The sequence below is a fragment of the Nuphar pumila genome, chromosome 4, assembly GCF_984573655.1.
Source record: "Nuphar pumila chromosome 4, dmNupPumi1.hap1.1, whole genome shotgun sequence".
Classification (NCBI taxonomy): Eukaryota; Viridiplantae; Streptophyta; class Magnoliopsida; order Nymphaeales; family Nymphaeaceae; genus Nuphar; species Nuphar pumila.
In genome coordinates, this window is record NC_143252.1 from 13,054,794 (window position 1) to 13,076,401 (window position 21,608).

A 21,608-nucleotide genomic window follows, 5' to 3' on the forward strand; every position below is an offset into this window, starting at 1 on the left:
TGATGAAAGTTTGTCTTGTCCTTGAAAAAGGACAACATTTGCAACCGAAGATTCTTAATCTTTTGAAATTCAGAGACATGTTGAACAATTTTTCAAAAGGAGAAACATTTTTTAAAGATGAAGATGACATCCTATTTATAAGATATATTGCAAAAAGTGCGGCTTAGGCCCAAAAATTCTTTGGAATATTTTTGGAAATGAGAAGAGTTCTTGTGTTTTCAATAAGATGCCTATGCTTTCTTTCGGAAAGACCATTTTGTTGAGGAGTTTTGGAGCAAGATCTTTAATAAAAAATGCCATTTTGTTTGAGATAATTTTGAAATTTATTTGACGTATTCTCCTCTGGAATTAGATATAAAAATAGCTATATTATTTTGAAATTGATTTTGAATAAGGATATGGAATTCTTTAAAAATAGAAAAAACACCTAAGAAAGTAAACCCAGGCGTACCTAGTGAAATCATCAATAAAAGAAACATAATAAGAATATCCTCCCTTAGATATGACGGTTGCTGGTCCCCATACATCTGAATGCACTAACTCAAATGGTCTTTTGGAAATGAAGTTGCTATGTTGAAAAGGAAGAAAATGCATTTTTCCAAGAATACAATCATTGCATATAATTTTTTTTTCATTATAAAATCTCTCTAATAAAGGAAAGAGATACAAGTTAGAGACACTAGGATGACCAAGTCTTTTGTGCCAAGTGATAACATTTTTAGATTGAACATGATTACAAAAAGATTTAGATGGTAAAAACAAAAAATCTATATAATATAGGTCTCTTCTTTTATGGCCTTACCCAATCCACTTCCCGGACCGGAGATCCTGCACATAGCAATTTATAGATGAAAAAGATACACTACAATCGATATCGGATATTCAAGAAACCAAAAAAATATTTAAATTGAGTTTTGGAATAATTCTAATTTTTGGAACATAAAATTTTGTCTTTGCTTAAAATCTTTTCAAGGTTTCCTATTCCTTTAACATCTAAGGATGTACCATCGACCGTAGAAACGAATGATTTAAAAGAGTTAATGTTTGGTTCAGATAAAAGAGATGCATTTGGAGTCATATAAAAGGAGACACCTGAATCTAGAATCCAAGAAGACATACCGATTGTTGATGAAACCACGACACCGAAAGTAGAAGGTGTTGAAGAGTTGTTCCTCATAAATTGTTGAAATACTTCCGTAAGTTGAGCAATGGAGTCCTTGATGTCTCTATCACTTTTTGGTTCTTTATTTGTATTGCTTGGATTATCTCCAACGGAAGCCACCTTTCTTTTAAGTTTAGGACAATCGAGTTTGATGTTCCTGTTCATTACAAAAATGACACAAATTTTCTTCCTCCACCATTGTTGCTATAATTATTTTTTAAAAAATGAGGAGGCTTATATGTTCTCATATTATTGCCTGGTTTAGATATCACATAAACTTCATCCTCTTCTTTTCTTATATCCAAGCGAGTTTCTTCTCGGCATAGATCGACAAGAATTTCACTAAGAGGAGTTGAGGCCCTATGAAGTAGGGATCCTCTTAGTTGCTCAAAGTTGGGTTGAAGCCCATGAATAAATTGAAAATCTCTCTCTCTCTTTCTCTCCATTTGCTATTGTCTCGTGGCAATAGCATTTTCTTCCCATTGAGGTTCAAAGAGAGCAAGTTCATCTCATAGAAGGGATAAAGTATTATAGTAATCTCTAATACTCATATTTCCTTGTTTGGTTTCTTTTATTTTTTCTTGCAACAAAAAAAAGTTTAGCGAGGTTTTTTTGAGGATACATACATTTTATGAAGGATCATGCTTCATTTGCTCTTTTAAATTTGGCTAGATTAACACAAATTTTGAGATCCACATTATGCATGAACCATGCCAATATTTTAGCATGCTCACTTTCCCAATTTTCAACTTTGGATTGGTATTCTTGAATGACCTTAGCTTTTTCTTCATCATCCAAGCCTTTTTCTTCATCTCCTTTCTTCTTGGTGAGCGTTAATTGATCTTCAAGAACCGTATCACGTACGTATCCCCAAAGTTTTTTGCCTTTGATGTTGTTTTTCATAACGGTCACCCACATTGTATAATTGCTCTCATCCAATTTGAATGAGATATCAATCTTTATATCTTTATCGGCCATTACAGAAGAGAGGAGGAAGAGAAGAAAAGAACAAGTGCGCTAAAGTCACACTAGAAAAACAATACAAAAGTGAATCCCAAGAGTGTCAAACACCTAGGGGCTCAGATACCATGTAATGAAACACTAGTGCCAAGATCAATGTCACAAAGTACTACAAAGACAAACACATAAACAAGATATCACTAATGGGCACAATATAATAAGCCAAAAAGGGAAAATCACTAAACACTCACAATATGAGAAGAGAGCTATCTAAAAATATAACAAATAATGTATTAACATGCTTAAAGAAGCATTAAGAAATATGCGGGGGGAAAGACCGTTGGGGACCAAGGGGGGCTCCCATAGAGTCGTTGGGAGCTCCCCAACGGTCATATTTATGACCGTTGGGGAGAGTTCCAATGACTCTAAAGGGGTTGACCCATTTTCTCTCGGTCAATAAGGAAAAGAAAAAGAAAGAAAAAAATAAATAAAACCCAAAAATGTTCCTAGTGGACATGACTATTGCCCTTATTGGGCATTACAAAGGACAAAAATAAAAATATATATGTGAAATATATATGTATAGATATATATTACAAAAGCATAATATATATATATATATATATACATATTAACAATCACGCCATCATGGCTGTTGGCACCTGTAGATAGCAAAAAGATGAAAAAACAGTAGAAATGAAGAAAGAAGAAGGTAGATGGCATCTCTCTCTCTCTCTCTATATATATATATATATATATATATATATATATATTCCCGACCCTTGTGGATCGGCAAAGGAATATAATATATTCCTTCTTTTTTGTTTGTCCCTACTGCCCTTCCTTTCGCTCATGTATATATATATATATATATATGTATATATATATATATATATATATATATATATATATAGAGAGAGAGAGAGAGAGAGAGAGAGAGAGGGCACAGTGTTCTGTTTTCATTCAATCTGTAACTATTTACACCTTTGCAAAATAGAGTTGTGACAAAAATGCCTTGAGACTTAATTATAAAGTCTATTTACACCTATGATAAGAAAAAGGATATGAATACCCTTAATAACTAAAAAGAACACTAACATCCTCTAACATAAGATACCTTAATAACAAGGATGATATACAGTGGCCTTCATTCATGGGAAATGAGCCATGTTTCATCTTGCTTTGTACCCATGGCACTGAGGCGAATAGTTCTCCACTTAGTTTCACATTGAATGAAGGCAGATCTACATTTTTTGTCCTCTTTTTGTACATTAAGGTCACTTGGTATTTATCTATGTATTCTTCATTGGAAGAAAAGTTCAGACCTTTATCATTGCAAAGGCTTTTAACTCCTAACTTCTAAGATAGTGTTGAGATACCGAATTAAAAAGTTTATAATCTGGTTGCCTGGGACTGATATATTTCATAGAGAAGATAGGAGTTAAGCAACCATGGCATAGCCGGATTTGGTTCTGCTGTTCTGCATAATGTATTTCAGTATCAGTTGCTACCCATGTGATTGCCTTAGAACCACCTGAGAGATCCACACTGAAGGCACTTTCTGCACCCACATATAAATTGATGAATGCTGTTTACCAGGTCTTAGATGGCATAAACATTTTGTCTATTGGAATCTATTTGTAACTTTAGTTTGCAGAGTCTTGAGTTCATCAATCCATTAGTTGGTGTTGGGACAGAGAGATGTTAATATATATATATATTGTAACCGAAATACCCAGCAAGGGTATTTCGATCTTTTCACTGTAATAGGCGTCAGCCCATTAGGGGCTGACAACTTTTTTGACAACCTTTTTCACCTTTTTATTTTTTATAATTTTTTGTTTTTACTGTTGGGCCAGCTCCAATATAGCTGTTGGAGCTGCTCCCAACAGTCATAAAAATGACCATTGGGAGCAGCCCAACAGCTATATTGGCTGCCCCCTTTAGCCTCTTGTATTATAAAATAGGCCTCATGGCGTTGTATTATATCATCTTTTTTTCAAGAGAGTTTTCTATGCAATATACTTTCTCATTTGACCCTTGTGTGGGTGGTGTGATTATTCAATCAAGTGTTCCCACTTGATTGAGGTGTGTGTTCTTGCATATTCATTGGATTCGATCCATTTCATTACATGGTATCAGAGCTTGGGTGTTCCAAAAGTCGTTTTTAGAGAAGATCGTGACAATATCAAGAGGATCGTGAGCTTGGCAAAATACAACAAATCACGAATTGTTGCATCGGGAAGTGAACCACTTCGGAAAAAAGTCTTGTATTTTCTTCCTCGTTCTCTCTCTATCCACTTGTTGTAAATGGAGAATCAGAGGGAGGTAATAGTCTTCATTCCCATACGCCTAAATGATACAAACTATGTGATGTGGGCATCCATAGTAAAACATAAAATATGAGAAAAGGGACTTTGGGGATTGGTTGACGGCACCGAAAAGGAGCCTAAACTGATTCTTACAAAAATCGAGAATGAAAAAGAAGTTGCGCTTTAAGGAGAGGAAATGGCTAAAGTCATTTCCGACTATGAGAAAAGATGGAAGGAATGGAGGATGGGTCATTCCAAAATTATTAGATGGCTCATCAATAGTGTGGACATCCACGAGTGTTCTAGTTTGGCGAAGTTTGACTTCTCTAGTGATGCATGAAAATACCTTAAAGACATGTATAGTCTTAAGGATATCGCACATATATATAACGTCCAAAACAAAGCAAGGACCATGACTCAAGAAAAGATGAGCATAAGGGAATACTATAATGCTCTCTCTCTCTCCTTTGGGATGAATTGACTCTTCTTGAACCAAAGTGACATTGCCCACAAGATGTTGAACTCCGCGAAAATTAAATCAAAGCGGAGCATTTCTATCAATTCATAAATGGGTTTAGGCCCGAATTTGAAGGAACTAAATCCGTTCTTCTTCATAGAGGAGGTGTCCCTTCTATAGTTGAAACTCTTGAAGAATTAACGGTGGAAGAAAATAAATTGAAAAAATCATCCACTTCTAAAGATGAAGAATCCGTGCTTGCTATGTCAAAGCCTGAAAATCATACCAAGAACTATAAACCACCTCATTTTTTAAGAAATGAGAATGGTAGAAATCCCAACAACTATGAAAAGAGGGGTGATCATGTTTTTAAAAAGGGTGAAAATTATTTGTTATCATTGTTATGAACCGAAACACATCAAACTTTTTTGTCTCAAAAGAAAGGAGGATCATAAAGAAGACAAAAGAGTGGCTTTGGTTGAAGGGAGTGAAATAGACGACTCTAAATGCATTGACTCGCTCTCTTTAGCTCAACTAATAGAGGCACTACAACCTATGCTTAAAGCTCAAGCTAGTTCTTATTCGGGAGGGGCCATATCTACAAGTGACAATCAAGGTAAGACCTCTTGGATCCTTGACTCCGGTGCTTCATTTCATATGACCCCTAATGAGTCCATATTGATCGAATGCAAGTTTAATCCAAATGATTCTTGTGTTTCAACTGCCGATGACACATCTTTGAAAATCAAAAGTTTTGGTATTTATCAAAAAACACATATCTATCGCATACCAAACATTAGAGTAGTACCAAAATTAAATTTAAATCTTTATCGATTTCTTAAATTGCGGATTATGGTTACAAAATAGTTTTTTCATCTAATGATTATCTAATACAAGATCTTCAGTCCGGGAAGCCGATTGGGAGAGGCCATAGAAGAGGAGATCTCTATGTCATGGACAATCTTGAATTACCAAAACAACATTTTTGTAATTTTGTAGAAAAGAAAGATATAAAAATTTGGTACAAAAGACTAGGACACCCTAGTGTGACCAAATTATAATTGTTTCCATTTCTTTCAAATTGTAAAGAAAAAAAATTTGTACGTGAAGATTGCATTCTTGGCAAAATGAAGTCTTTACCTTTTGGACAAAGACACCTTATAACTAAGAATCCATTTGAATTAGTGCATTCGGATGTATGGGGACCGACTCCGGTTGTCTCCAAAGGCGGTGTTTCCTATTATGTTATGTTTGTAGACGATTATAGTAGACACTCTTGGATATTCTTTCTAAAACACAAATCAGAAGTATTTGATTGTTTTAAAAAATTTCATAGTTATATAAAGAATCAATTTAAAACCAATATTCAAATCTTTAGAACCGATTCCGGGGGAGAATTTGTGCCAAAAGAATTTGAACATTATCTTGACCTAAATGGGATTGTTCATAAAAAATCGTGTTCATACACAATGGACTTGCCGAAAGGAAGCACAAACACATTATTGAGACCACTAAAACACTTCTAGTATCTAGAAATGTTCCAAAAGATTTTTGGGCCGAAGTCACTCTTACGGCGGTCTATTTGATAAATACAATGCCTTCAAAAAATATTGAAAATGTCTCCCTTATTGAAAAACTTTGTAAAATGTATCCTGATTACAAAAGGTTGAGGGCCTTCGGGTGCAAGTGTTTTGTTCTTACCAACAAGAATGATAAACTCTCTCCTAAAGCAATTCCTTGTGTGTTTTTAGGCTACGCCGAAAACCAAAAAGGATATAGGTGTTATGACATTGAAAAAAACAAATTGTATGTTTCTTGAAATGTTACATTCCTTGAAAATGAAAATGGTTTTAGCAAAGAAAAAATCTAAGAGAGTTGTGATTATTCGTTCCTCTTTGACCTAGTCAATGATAAGTGTGAAAATATTTATGAAAGTGAAGATATGCATGAGGCAAATGAGAATGTGAGAAGGAATCTTGATGATATAGACCTATCTCACAATAATTTACAAACCTATGCTCGACGTACCGAAGGTCACCCACCATATGCCCTAGAAAGATACTCTCAAAACCAAAAAGAAGATTCTTCTAGCCTTAGAAAATCTATAAGAATTTCAAAAGCTCCTAGTAGATTTGTATCATATGAACATTATCAAGAGTGGGTTAAGGCCATGAACAATGAGTTAGAAGCATTAAAAAGAGCAAAAACTTGGGAAATCCAAACATTACCTAAAGGAAGAAAAACTATAGGATGCAGATGGGTATACAAAGTAAAAACCAAGTACGATGGAACATTAGAAAGATATAAAACTATGTTAGTGGCCAAATGATACAATCAAGAATATGAGATAGACTATGATGAGACGTTTGCCCCAGTCGCTCGAATGACCACTGTTAGAACTCTCATTGCTATAACATTGATTAAGAAATGACCTATATTTCACATGGATGCTAAAAATGCATTTTTAAACAGTAATCTGGATGAAGAAGTGTACATGGATCCTCCACTAGGCTTGACTTTAGCACATGGAAAAACTCTTCGGTTACGTAAGGCCTTATATGGATTGAAACAAGCCCCCAAAGCTTGGTATGATAGGTTTAGTAATGTGATGACATAACTTCATTTTAAATCTTGCTTTACTGACACTGCATTGTTTGTTAAGTCTTCTAATATAGGAATGATAATCCTACTTCTTTACGTAGATGATATGATAATTACATGAGATGATAAGCAGGGAGTTAACCATATCAAAGATGTGCTTAAATCCAACTTTGATATGACAGATCTTGGTTTTTTACGATACTTGAAATAGAAATCCTCTAATAGGTTTAGTAAAAGCATGCAACTAATGAAATCATGTGACAAAATAAAATGTCCACCAATGAGAGTCTTTAACAAGAATGTCAATCAATAGGTACAAAATGGACATGGATAAAAGTGAACCACAAACAAGTACACTTACAAATGATCCAAGGCGCCTTCAATCACGAACTGAAATGTCCACCAATATTAAATAGACAAACACAAAAAAATGTTCTCTAAGGAACACACACTCACAAGACCCACCAAGGGATACACACAAGAAGGCTCACAATTTTAAAAATAATATTTTATTGAATATCACAAGTATGCAAAAATCATAACACTTAAATCTCATTCAAATACATGTAAGATAATGTTCATTAAAGAGTTATAACACAATCACAAGGGCCACTAAACGACCGACAAAAGAACACATAATAACATGCATATTTTAAAAAAAATTACAATGCATATAAATTCATAAACCTCATAGAGGAGTTCAACATAAATTCCTCAAGGATGAGAGCATAGTACTCATAAAAGAACAAGTTATACATAAAGAAATTATGCTCAAAACCTTATGCACAAATAAACAAACTCATTCATAAATGGGTATGGAAAGACTATCATAAGTGCACAAAATTCAAGTATTCAAATTTATAGCAAGGTATCCATGATCACTAAGACACAACCACATATGATACCATGTAAGAGTACACAAGTTAAACAAAATCTCATAAGATCATACTTGTGAAAATCACACAAAACCATTATTAAAATAAATATTTTAAATCATTATATGATATTTAGCAATAAAGAAACAACACTAATATGAGTTCACCAATGTCCAATATAAGGATGAAAAACATGCCATTATGTATGATTTCATATTTATTGTGTTTTTCATCCTTACAACAACAACAACAACAACTACGCCTTCATCCCAAAACACTTGGGGTCGGCGATATGAACCAAAAAAGAAAATCATTCTGGGTCCTCCACATGAATCCTTCTCCTCCAATCATTTCTATCCAATGCCATGTCCTCGGTGAGGTTCAAAGCATTCATATTGTTGTTGTTGTTGTTGTTGTTGTAAGGATGAAAAACACAATAAATATGAAATCATACATAACGGCATGTTTTGATACTTATAACCACAAAATGTTCAAATAAAGTATCTAAGTGTTTAGAACACATAAACTTCAAAAAAACATTAAGTCACATACTTACACATTAAAAGGATTTATAAAAGCATTCACATGCATAAATATTATTTCACAAAATCCTTATGAAAGCATTTTAATAAATTAACACAAATATGAATGCAATTTCAATCTAACAAGTTTGAAAGATACATTTAAATTTTTTAACAAATAATCCCATATACCCAAGGGATTTCAAGAAAAACCAATTGTTTACTAATAAACAAAAACAACGTAAATTTCAAAAAAAAAAAGGTTTTGAGAAATAACAAATAATTTTTCACATATAAGAAAAATGAGTGTTTCTCATGCATAAAACATGAGATAGACAATTTCAAAAGATAATTATATATATAAAGATTTAAGATACATACCACGTCAAGATCTTCCTTGAATTCAAGCTATACATCAATCATTATTCCTTCACGAAGCACAAACTCAAACCAAAGAGTCACAAGACCTGAAAAAGAAAAATACCAAGAAAATTTTCTTGGCTCTGATAGCATGTAATGAAATATGCGAAAAAACAAAACAAGTGCCTCAAAGGGCTTACAATAACATAAACACAAAGTACACATGCACAAGTCCACTAAGGGACAATACAAAATGCCAACATAGGCAATACAAACAACCACTATGGGCAATACCATGCATTAAGGCGCAAGAGTAAGAACAACAATAATACATGAAGTAAGAAGAAGAAATGGGGGCAGCGCAACTAGTCGTTGGGCTAGCCCCCAACAGTCATATTTATGACCGTTGGGCACCCAACGACTAGTTGGGCTGTCCCAACAGCCATATTACAATTATTAAAAAACAAAAAATAAAGAAATGAAAAATGCAAAGTCAGCCCCTACTAGGCTGACACCTATTACAATGTGAAAGACTGAAATACCCCTGATGGGTGTTTCAGTTTACATACAAAATGAATATATATATATATATATATATATATATACATTTTAACACTGACAACGTGGAATTCCTCAACATTTGGGTACTGTGGAGCTACTTGTTGGGATTCGTTTTTATAGATATTGGTCAGCTGTCCTAATGAAACGGTTGCATCTATCATTGGCTGGATAGCCTCTGATAAATTGGTGGCATGTTTTGTTCTTATTGTTTTACATATCTTTTTTCGGTATGTCATAGGATATGGGACCAAAACTCGAAAGCTGAACGATTGATGATCTATTCACCAAAATTGAACCACCACCTGGTTCATCTTACCCTACCATAAAAGCCTTCTTGGTCAAGTTTTGGTGGCACATCCTTGGATAACAACAACAAACAACAACAACAACTACGCCTTCATCCCAAAACAATTGGGGTCAGCGATATGAACCAAAAAAGAAATTCATTTTGGGTCTTCCACATGAATCATTTTCCTCCAATCATTTCTATCCAACGCCATGTCCTCGGTGAGGTTCAAAGCATTCATATCCTTTCCTATCATCTCCATCCAAGTCTTCCTAGGCCTACCCCGACCTCTTTTAACTAATATATTTTCCCATTTCTCCAACCTTCTAACTGGAGCATCATTAGGCCTTCGCCGAATATGTCCAAACCACCGTAAACGATTCTCTCGCATCTTATTTTCAATGGGTGCAACACCTACCTTCTTACGTATCTCTTCGTTCCGAATCTTATCTTTTATTGTATTTCCACACATCCATCTAAGCATCCGCATCTCAGCTACACTCATTTTTTGAATATGATGTCTCTTGGCAGCCCAACATTCCGTACCATATAGTAAAGCGGGTCTAATAGTCGTCCTATAAAACTTTCCCTTCAACCGCAATGGCATTCTACGATCGCACAACACTCCAGTAGCACTTTTCCATTTCATCCACCCAACCTTTATCCTATGATTTACATCTCCATCAATTTCTCCATACTTTTGAATGATGGATCCCAAATATTTGAAATAATCATTCACCGGTATATCTTGCTCACCAAGCTTCACTACACTCCCATCACTACTTCGTTGCTTACTAAACCGACATTCCATATATTCAGTCTTACTCTTACTCAACTTAAAACCTCTAGCTTCCAATGTCTGTCTCCATAATTCTAACTTAGCATTAACCCCAGCTCTAGACTCATCAATCAAAACAATATCATCAGCAAACAACATACACCACGGTACATTTTCTTGAATTGATCTCGTAAGCTCATCCATCACTATTGCAAATAGGAAAGGGCTTAAAGCAGATCCTTGATGTAACCCAACCGTTATCGGGAAATTGGTTGTCACCCCTCCACAAGTGCGGACATTGGTTACTACTCCTTCATACATATCTTTAATTATACTAATGTACTTGAGAGAAACACCTTTCTTCATCATTGTCCACCAGAGAACGTCCCTAGGTACTCTATCGTATGCCTTCTCTAAATCAATAAAAACCATATGCAAATCTTTGTTCCTCTCTCTATATCTTTCAATAAGTTGTCTAAGAAGATGTATAGCTTCCATAGTTGATCTTTCAGGCATAAAACCAAATTGATTCTCCGATATCATGACAACCTTCTTCAACCTAGACTCAATCACCCTCTCCCAAAGTTTCATAGTATGACTCATGAGTTTTATACCACGATAGTTTGTGCAATCTTGTATATCACCCTTATTCTTATATAAAGGCACCAAAGTACTCTTCCTCCACTCATTAGGCATCTTATTTGTTCGCCAAATCAAGTTAAAAAGATTTGTCAACCATTCTAAACCTTTCTCTCCCAAGCATTTCCAAGCCTCGATAGGTATACCATCTGGGCCAACTGCCCTTCTTGATTTCATTTTCTTCAAAGCCTCTGCAATTTCTTTCTTTTGAATCTTGCGCATGAAGTCACGATTTATCTCATGAAAAGGAATGGAGAAGTCTCCAAGATCTTGAGCATGACTATCATTAAATAGTTTATCAAAATAATCTTTCCATCTCTCCTTAATCTCCTCATCTTTGACTAAAACCCTTTGCGTTTCATCTTTGATACATCTAACCATACCCAAATCCTTCGATTTCCTATCTCTCATCTTTGCAAGCCTATAAATATCCTTCTCGCCTTCTTTGGTATCCAACTTGTCATAAACCTCCTTATATACCTTAGCCCTCGCGTTTCGAACAACTTTTTTAGCTTCCTTCTTTGCTATCATATACTTCTCCAAATTCTCATTATCACGACTCTTACTTAGATTTCTATAACACTCTCTTTTAACCTTAATAGCTAATTTGACATCCTCGTTCCACCATGATGTATCCTTACCTAGTGGTGCACCGCCTTTAGACTCACCCAATACCTCCTTAGCTACTTTTCTCATACCACCCGCTATCTTATTCCACATTGATTCTGAATCCTCCTCGAGACACCAATCAACTTCCTTAACTACCTGCTCTACAAACATTCCTTGTTTAGCTCCTTTCAGTGCCCACCACTTAATTCTAGGATCTATCCTATGTCTATCCCTTTTGCGGCATTGTCTAATTCTAAGATCTAAAATTAAGACTCTATGTTGTGTAGCTACACTTTCTCCTGGTATAACCTTACAATCGATGCAACAACCCCTATCTCTCTTTCTAAGTAGGAAAAAATCTATCTGACTCGTATTAACCCCACTTTTAAATGTTACTAGGTGAGACTCCCTCTTCCTAAACCAAGTGTTTGCTAAGATCATATCATAGGACAAACAAAAATCTAAAATCCTTTCTCCACTTTCATTTCTTTCTCCTATACCATAGCCTCCATGGATATTCTCAAATCCATCCCTACTAATGCCTACATGTCCATTAAGGTCACCGCCGATGAAAAGCTTTTCTCCATAAGATGTCTCTTGTACTACTCCATCTAAATCTTCCCAAAATTGATGCTTAATGGAATCATCTAAACCTACTTGAGGTGCATAAACACTAATAATATTAATAATATCCGTACCTAATACTAATTTAATAAGTAAAATTCTATCACCCTTCCTACGGACCTCAACTACATTATCTATAAACTGACGACTCATAACAATCCCTACTCCATTCCTATTCCTATTTATTCCTGTATACCAAATCTTATATCCCCAAGGTTCTATCACTTTAGCTTTCTCACCTACCCATTTGGTTTCTTGAAGACATAAAATATCAATCTTTCTCCTACACATAACATCTACTAACTCTACCAACTTACCAGTTAAAGACCCTATGTTCCAAGTGGCTAACCTAATTTTATGGTCTTGGACTAACTTCTTTACCCCCACCCGTCCAACAAAGTGAGGGAACCCTTGCCTATTTGACACCACACCCGGGCGCCGGTGTGACGCGTCGCTTCTGGGCGACGACCTAGCAACCCTTGCACATTTATCACTGCCTCCGGGCCTAGAGAGTACAGCGCGTCGCTCAGTAGGGAACGCCCCAACGAAATTCTCATATTGGTTCATTTTCATAGGATATGACAGTTTTTATGCTGGCTGTCACAGGCCTACCGCAACCCTCCTCCTTTATCCGGGCTTGGGACCGGCAGTGTATAACTACACAGGCGGAGTTACATCCTTGGATAACATAGAGTAATATTATTCATTTGATTCCCACTACTGTCCTTTCTCCACATATTTTCTTGACATAGATAACTTCAAATTGAAGCTCTCTCTCTCTCTCTCTAACACACACTTTGCCATTTTTTGATCTTTGTTGGTTTCCTTTTTTCAGATATAGTCCTACAGAACTTAAAATAACAAGTCTCTCATTCATATTGTCCCTCTCATCATGAGTCATCCCAGTTTTCATGCAATCTATTTCTTACTCGCCTCTTCTCGCTGCTTAATGCTGTCATTGGGTTCTCAGTTCTCTTAAAAAATTGGTTTAGTTCAGGACATTATAGTTAGAGATGCTTTTAGTTATTCTGTAGCTTTGCATGCCTATTCTTGTCTCTTGATGATTTATTCTTCACCAACTATTTGTGGCTTCACGGCAGGTTTTAGGTGTCATTCCTTTTAAACATCCACATGAATATAATTCACTAACTTACCTTAGAGTTCATTAAATTTTTCTGTCATGGTCAAAGGGGTTTATGGGCTGGTACTCCTTTGATTCACTAGAGGGATTTCCTGTCTTGATGCTGAAAGCCCATTTCACCAGAATAAATTTTATTCTTATCAACCATTGAATTAAAAACATAAAACGTGGTCCTTTACTAGCTTTATTCATAATTTTATTTTTTTACTGATTTGTCCAAGCGAAATATTGAAATGTCTTGTAGTTATTGCATCATGTTTAGAACTGGAGATTTCCTTTGCTAGTTATAGGTTTTTTGCCTGAACTTCAAAATTTTCGCCTTTTGGTACTGTATCTCCTTGTTTAGGTTAAATTGTCAGAAGGCAGCAATGCGTAGCTTACGTTTGGCTCGTAACCACTCAACCTCTGAGCATGAACGGCTTGTTTATGAGGGCTGGATTTTATATGACACTGGCCATCGTGAAGAGGCACTGGCTAAGGCAGAGGAGTCTATTGCTATCCAAAGGTCATTTGAGGCTTTTTTCCTCAAGGCGTACGCGTTGGCAGATACGAGTTTAGATCCGGTATCATCATCCTTTGTCGTCCAACTTCTTGAGGAGGCTCTAAAGTGCCCATCTGATGGTCTTCGAAAAGGACAAGTTAGTATGAATCACAGGAGATGGGGTGTTATGCTAATTTGTTGCATTGCAACTTCTTTATTTCTGACACTTTTGTGATTGCTGTCCCTTCAGGCATTGAACAATCTTGGAAGTGTCTATGTAGATTGTGGTAATTTGGATCTTGCTGCAAACTGTTACATAAATGCTCTTAATATTAGGCATACAAGAGCGCATCAGGGTCTTGCACGTGTGTATCATCTTAAGAATGAAAGGAAAGCAGCCTATGATGAAATGACCAAGCTTATTGAAAAAGCAAGAAATAATGCATCAGCATATGAAAAACGTTCAGAGTATTGTGATCGTGATTCAGCAAAGAGTGATCTAGATATGGCTACACAACTTGACCCATTGCGGACATACCCCTACAGATATAGAGCTGCAAGTAAGTTCATTCATTCAAATTCAAGGGCAACTTCCTTTTTAGAACTATTGTTAATATTAAAGTTATCTTTATGAACAAAAACTATTCTTTAAAAATAGTTATTATGATTATTGAGGCAAAGTGTTAAATTACCTTGCTGGTATGTGTTCGTCTTTCATTGCCTAGTAACATGATGATGCACAGACACTATTAGAAGATGAACCCAGGTGCTCACAAATTACTTGGCATTCTTGAAACAGGTCTGATTCCCTGCTGTAATGCTGTGATGGTGACCAATCAATGTTCACAAAGATAAATATTTTTATTTTATTGTCTTTTAAAATGGGCATGCTGTCCAAATAGAGTTTTCATGATGTAATTCCTTATTTAGATGCTCTCAGCCTATTTTTATCTTCCTGCACTCAAAAACTTATCTAGGTTAATATGGAAAACTAACTTAGGGAGACCCAAAGAATGGATCTTTGGATAAAGAGGTTTATTCAATTGGAAAGTGTCCTCTTCAAATAAGATCAATTACTGCATGTTTCTGTTATTTTTTTCTTTTTTTTTCCTCGGATGGAAACTGCATGTTTCTGAAACTATTCATGGCGCTTGCATGAAGAAAGGAAAGAGGCGTACATGGTTAATTAAGGGCATTGTTGTCCTTCCTGTGATTGGCACATGGTTTCTAAATTTTATTAGGTAAATCGTGATGGTTTTGTAACCGCAGTCTGATTTTTTGGCTAGATAACCAAATAATGTGCTGGCTGTACTGGAAAAGTTTTTCAAGCTTATTTTGATCATAAATTTTTTTAATGTAGTTTGTATCTTAAAACATTTATTAAAGACATAAGAGTTGCATTATGGTCAAGGATCATTTGTTGTATATCAGTGATCTGATGTCCACTTTTTGTATTGGCTCTTCATGTTGAAAAACAGGTTGTTGTTGGAGGAACTCGGAGAACCGTAGTATATTTTTTGGAAACTGACAAATCTCTCAATAAATCATGTCATTTATTGGCGTTGACATGATAATTTTAACTGGCGGAACCTAGCCAAATTTTTTAAACTTCTTGAGTGGGTTTCCTCAGGAAGCTGGATTATTCCCTTGTTTTCATGCCTCTTAGTCATTGAGTGCTGCTATATGTTTGGTCATTTGTATAGTTACAACACCGTACATTATTATCTCCTTTATTTTCAGTTTTGATGGATGACCACAAGGAAATGGAGGCTATCACAGAACTTTCAAAGGCAATCGCATTCAAGCCAGACTTACAGCTGCTCCACCTCCGAGCAGCTTTCCATGAATCAATGGGGGATATTGATGCTGCCACACGTGATTGTCGTGCAGCTTTTTGTCTTGATCCAAGTCATGCAGACACAGCTGAACTGTATAATAAAGTTCGTGGCCAAATGTGAGAACCCAAATAAGTTCTTGTTAATTCTGCTGGGAAAGGTGCTGCCAACTGCCTGCATGAAAATCGTTGCTTCAACTCATCTGGGGTTATTTTGAGGCACTGCAGCTTGCATTTGTGAATGAAATGAGCGGAACTGAGATCCACCGTTGTAGGTTCCATGATCTTCACTTCAAGGTCTGTTTGGGCAAGCGAGGCTAGTGCTATCGTGAGCCTTTGATGGAAGATGCATGCAGTGCACAAAATATACTCTCTACATGTCAGCAAGAACGTTAATCCTGGTGGAGTTGATGATGATGGTCGCCGACACCAACGGGAATCAGATGGAACTTGTGGAGAGAAAGGTATTGAATGTTGAATATGGTCAAAGTGAGTTGCACATGTATGATTTTTTCCTCCCGTAAGGTGATTCCAGCTATTCTTGCAAATTTCCATATCATGATACAGAAATACATTTCATAATTATTTCTCCAAGTGATGGGTTTTCGTGAGTTAGCCTCTCTCTCTCTCTCTCTCTCTCTCTCTCTCTCTCTCTCGTGTGTGTGTGTGTGTGTGTGAGGGGTGGGGTGTCTGTGGTGTGACCTGTGACATGGATAACTCCCATGGGGTGACTTGTAAATCAACAAAATTGAGTGGTAAAAGAGAAAACTTTCCTGTTGAGGACTTCTCTTGGATCATGTTTCAACATGGTAGTCGGATCTGATTCCCTGCATGATAAATCAGAATTCAGAAATCTCCTTCCTTTTATACTACACATTGCAGAGTTGCAGGATACAATGAGACTTCCAAAGGTAAAACCAGAGTGCCCCCATAAATATGAGCCTTTTTCTTTATTTTGTCTTTTGCTATCACATCTATTGAAATTTAAAAAATGTTCAATGGGTAGTTCAGGTCACATACCAAATATGATGGAAAGAATTATAAAACTGTTCTATATATGGTTTTGCAAGAACTTACGGGATTCTATATTGGATTTAACTCTTGTACTATCCATTCGCAGCTTAGAAAGTAAGTGTCTCTGTTATGATTCAGTAGAACTGGCAGTTTTAGACAAAACAGCACTGCATGGTCAACAAACCACAATGACTTTCACCATCTATCTCTCCTTTAAAGGTATATTCTTGTACATAAAATCTTTGGAATAACACCACCTTCACATGACGCATGATGTATCATAATAGACTTGCACCATTAGGATGACATAGGAATGGCCTCACAGATGCACGAGCAGCACAAGGAATAAGCTTCTCAGTGATCAGTTGTACAAAGCTAATAAGTTGTCTCCAAATCTGCTTGAACTGGTCTTGAAGCCAAATTTCTGCAGAAACCTATCATAAGCATGATCTGGCAACACCGCACTATGAATGAAGGGCTGAAAAAGATCAATGTTGTGATGGAATTGAAGGGTCACTGGGCTCAAAGTACGGCAAGTGGGATTTGGAATGACATGCTCATAAATAGGATTTTCAGAAGTCAATTCAAAATAAAACTTCCAATGTCAACACATGCATTGGTCCATTTCGGTCGACTGAATTAAGAAGTGAAGATGGTACATAGTAAGAGTAGATAATGATTAGGAACTATGTTCATTAGACAGAATTAAGGATGCTGATGCTGATGATGCAGTTAATCTGTAACCATCACAAATTTCATTCTCGCTTCCCCGGTGGTTCAGTTCAAGGATGAGTATTTAGCAGCTATATCTGTGCTCATGCAGTATAAGTATGGTTACTGCAAAGCATAGGTGTGGCTACTGCAAAGCAATATAATGGCTGGTTAGCACAGACTCAGAAGAGTTGTTTGGAAGAACTTTTCAGAATATCTAGAAGAAACAAACTAAATGCAGTTGTAATCTGCAATGTACAGTTAGAGGCTATTCTAGTGTGTGTTAGTAATTGATCCAGAAAAGTCGAATCCCCTTCGATCTAGTTGTAAAGCTTGGCTTTGTAGTGAGGATGCAATAGCCTATTTCCTGTGGTTTGTTAACAAAACACAGAAAAAGAGATATTGCATAATGTTTACAGTAAAATATCCCAGCTTATCCATTAACCTGGATAAAATGGTGCTTCTGAAAATACCATTCAGGGTAGATATCTTTTTGGAGAACCAACAATGACCAAAACTGAATTCTAGGATGATGCATTCTTAGTTTGTCAGGAACCTGTATAAATGCTATTTTTTACAAGGATACCAAGGGAAGTAAGCAGTAACGATTTAGGTTGGATGTCCTAAAGAATAAAGTCCATTGTACAGATCCAATTGGATAGTCAGCCAGATCTGATGAGGGGTTTACATACCCTGATTGATGAGACTGATGAAATTCACGTTTGATAAAATTATGAATCCAAGAAAAGTTTTCTAAATGTAAAATCTAGGGTCTATAAAAGGAAGGAATATATCAATAATGAGATCTCTTCTCACTTCAAATGTCGCCTAAGAACATGTTTGTTTTATCATGAGAAGTACCTTCATATGAAAATTATTTCGTGTGAAAAGTTCTCATCTGACAAATCTTTATCTTTGTCTTAGGTGATGAGAGAACATTTTTTGTTTGTTTGTTTCATAAAACTTTAAGATCCTTACATATTTGGATGGGATTCAGTTGTGGCTTAAAACTATGCCCACTATCAAAACAGGCCCGTTTAGTCTTTGCGTGTCAAAGCTCCAACGATGGGATTCATATTTGGGTTTGATCTGTATATGATATCGAATCAGCTCTGGTTTCTATCGAGCATAGAACATGACCAATAATCACTACAATGGATTGTTTAGGACTAGGACCAAAACAAAACCAACAAGAAAGTTTCTCACTCGGGCAAGAATTGTGAAAACATTTACACATGAAAACAGAGGGCAATGAGAAAAGAATCTCTCCTTGATCGGCTATGCACGGGTTTTTTATGTTTGTTTCAGGAATGAAATATTAGCTGGTTTTCATATGAAACTGGCCATTTTGGCATAAAACAAAAGTATCTCCCAAGGGGCCTTTTGTCAGATCCCCACCCAAAGGAAGCCACTTTCCCTTAAAAGGCACACCCAAAAGGGAAAGTGCTTCTTTATGGGGGATGTGTAAGCCTATTTTGATAGTAAAAAGATGTTTTTTTTGTATTTATTATGTTGACTACAAAACATATTTCTCCTATAGATGTTTGTTTGGAATCTTTTAGGAAAGAAGCCCTCTTTCATAGGAAATGGGGTCTTTTTCATAGAAAAGGACATGAAACAGACACATAGGAAATGACATGAAACAAACGCCTCCTAAGAATATAATCAAACATGCGGCAACGACACTGGCATTTTTCAGGCATGCAGTTTGATATGCACAATATTGTAAACGGTTATATGTGAAATTAGAGTGTGTTGGATTGCTTATCCAAGCTTGGACAGAACACACTGTCTTTGTCCAGCACAGACATGTTCTTGTCCAGGACAGTACACACTGTCATTGTCTCGCATTTGCTTTTCACAGAGCAGACAACTTGGACACAAAATGGGTCGGATAGTTTTGTTTCGGACCGTATGACCCAGATCACACAGGAGATTTGATGACATCAACAACATAGCTCCTCGACAAATCCAAAATATCGGTTAGAAATAACTGTGGTTATTAACTGTTCACGATGGGATGGATGGCTTGGATATAAAACTGCCTAATTATTGAATAAACTTGAACTTCAACCATGAGACACAGAAAAAACCAAGGCTCCTTGAAGTTTTACACCTACAAAGGGAAGTTGGAGATTGGACAAGTTATTGAATCTAAAAATTGGATTCAGTATGAGAATTGGATTCATTATAGGCTCCAAAACCATTGTAGCCATAGGGTCATACTTATGGATTGAATGGGCCATATTTGTGAACTTAATTAGTGCACATCTGTGCATTAATTGGTAGTTACAAAATACGGTGGGCCCATAACACAGTGGTAGTTATGTTGAAAAGGTAACGGCTACCCGAAGGAAGGCCATAAGAGCCTCGCACCTGTGCACAAACATAGAAATATAGAAATAGATAAAAGTGTGATATCTCCTTGGTGCAGGCAGTTTACCGAAGACCTTTCATCCTCTTTGTTGCTCTTTTGTTTTTCTTTACACTATCTATAAGTGGTATCATGGTATCAGAGCACAGGTTTGTATGGGGAGACTCGTCGGTTGCCATTAGGGGTTGCAGATCACCGCTCGAAGCCACCGATCATCGATAGCTGTTCACGGAAATACACCTGAAATCAAAACAGGGATAAGCGGAGAACGAAAACCCAATGTCTGAGGCAGATGATTTTTTTTTTTTTTGGTTTTCTACCACCGCCTAACGGGTCCTACAATTCCGAAATGGAATCGATGGCGCCAGAAAACTCACCGATCAAGATCAACGTGAGGCTGGACGGGAACGCGTGGGTGAAGATCAGTCGGCCGAAAACACTCATCTCGCTGATGAGACCAATGATCATCGACCTCGGGAGGGGATTCCGATTGTTTGATGTCAATGACTCAGTCAAAGCGATCATGACCCATGGCATCAGGAAGGCATTCTGCTCCGGTTTTGACATGACCACTGCAGAGGGCGTCTTCAAAGGGGAGCCTCAAAGGATAGGAGCCGTCAGGGTTTTTATGGTCATCGCCGGATTCAAGATTTGCCTCGTCTGCAACATCCTCGTCACTAGAGCAGACGACAGGGGTGGAATGGCAGGCCTGGAGAAGAAGCAGAAGACGATGATGGCATAGTCAGGGCAGTCTGCCGTCCGATGAGGTACTCCTCAACCCGCAAACCTCTCTTCCTTTTTTGTGTGTGCGACGTTGTCGGCTGAAGGAACGACGAGGAGCGGCATCGCCCTCTTCCCCTGGTGTTTTTTTTCCTATGCTCAAGTTTGTCCCCGGTGAGGATGCAAGCGGGATGGGGGCAAACTGTAGGTTTTGATCCCTGGTGGTGATGCCCCCTTTTCTGTGTCTTGCATTGGCGACCAACGAACGGTGGGTAACCTCGCTGGAGGGGGTGGTTCTCCTTAACGACACCTCCTCCTTCAACATTTGTTTCCCCCCTTTTCCTTTTTGTGTTGAAACCCTAAGTCGATGGGTTAGCTTTAAAAAAAGAAAAAAGAAAAATAGGGTCGGTAGTGGTGTTCCTCCACCATCAACCTCCATTTCTCGGCTGAAATCCTGTTAGAAATTGCAAAGGGGAAGCAACGGTGCATAGAGGCGCCCGGAGGTGCGGACGCTGCCAGAATAAAGGCAACATACTCAAAAAAAAAAAAGGGGATAGGAAGTGGATTAGCGGAAGGCGGAGGAATATC

At 36.9% G+C, this 21,608-nt stretch overlaps 2 protein-coding genes across 2 annotated transcripts in view; both read left to right on the top strand.

Annotated features, from left to right (window-relative positions):
- LOC149839415 (ethylene-overproduction protein 1-like) overlaps window positions 1-16,816 on the top strand; it is a 29,315-nt gene extending 12,499 nt beyond the window's left edge. The window contains exons 3-5 of the mRNA XM_090004118.1: window positions 14,233-14,524; window positions 14,618-14,927; window positions 16,108-16,816. Of these exons, the coding sequence (XP_089860244.1) occupies window positions 14,233-14,524; window positions 14,618-14,927; window positions 16,108-16,325 (820 nt within the window). The 3' untranslated portion in view covers window positions 16,326-16,816. The remainder of the gene's footprint in view (window positions 1-14,232; window positions 14,525-14,617; window positions 14,928-16,107) is intronic.
- Window positions 16,817-20,658: 3,842 nt separating this feature from the next.
- LOC149839416 (putative enoyl-CoA hydratase 1, peroxisomal) lies at window positions 20,659-21,042 on the top strand. Its single transcript, XM_090004861.1, has one exon. It carries the CDS (start codon window positions 20,659-20,661, stop codon window positions 21,040-21,042), a length of 384 nt encoding a protein of 127 aa, XP_089860987.1.
- Window positions 21,043-21,608: the final 566 nt, after the last annotated feature.

Excerpts from the sequence above, each read along its gene's own strand:
- LOC149839416 (XM_090004861.1), top strand. The coding sequence starts at position 20,659 with ATGGCGCCAGAAAACTCACCGATCAAGATCAACGTGAGGCTGGACGGG.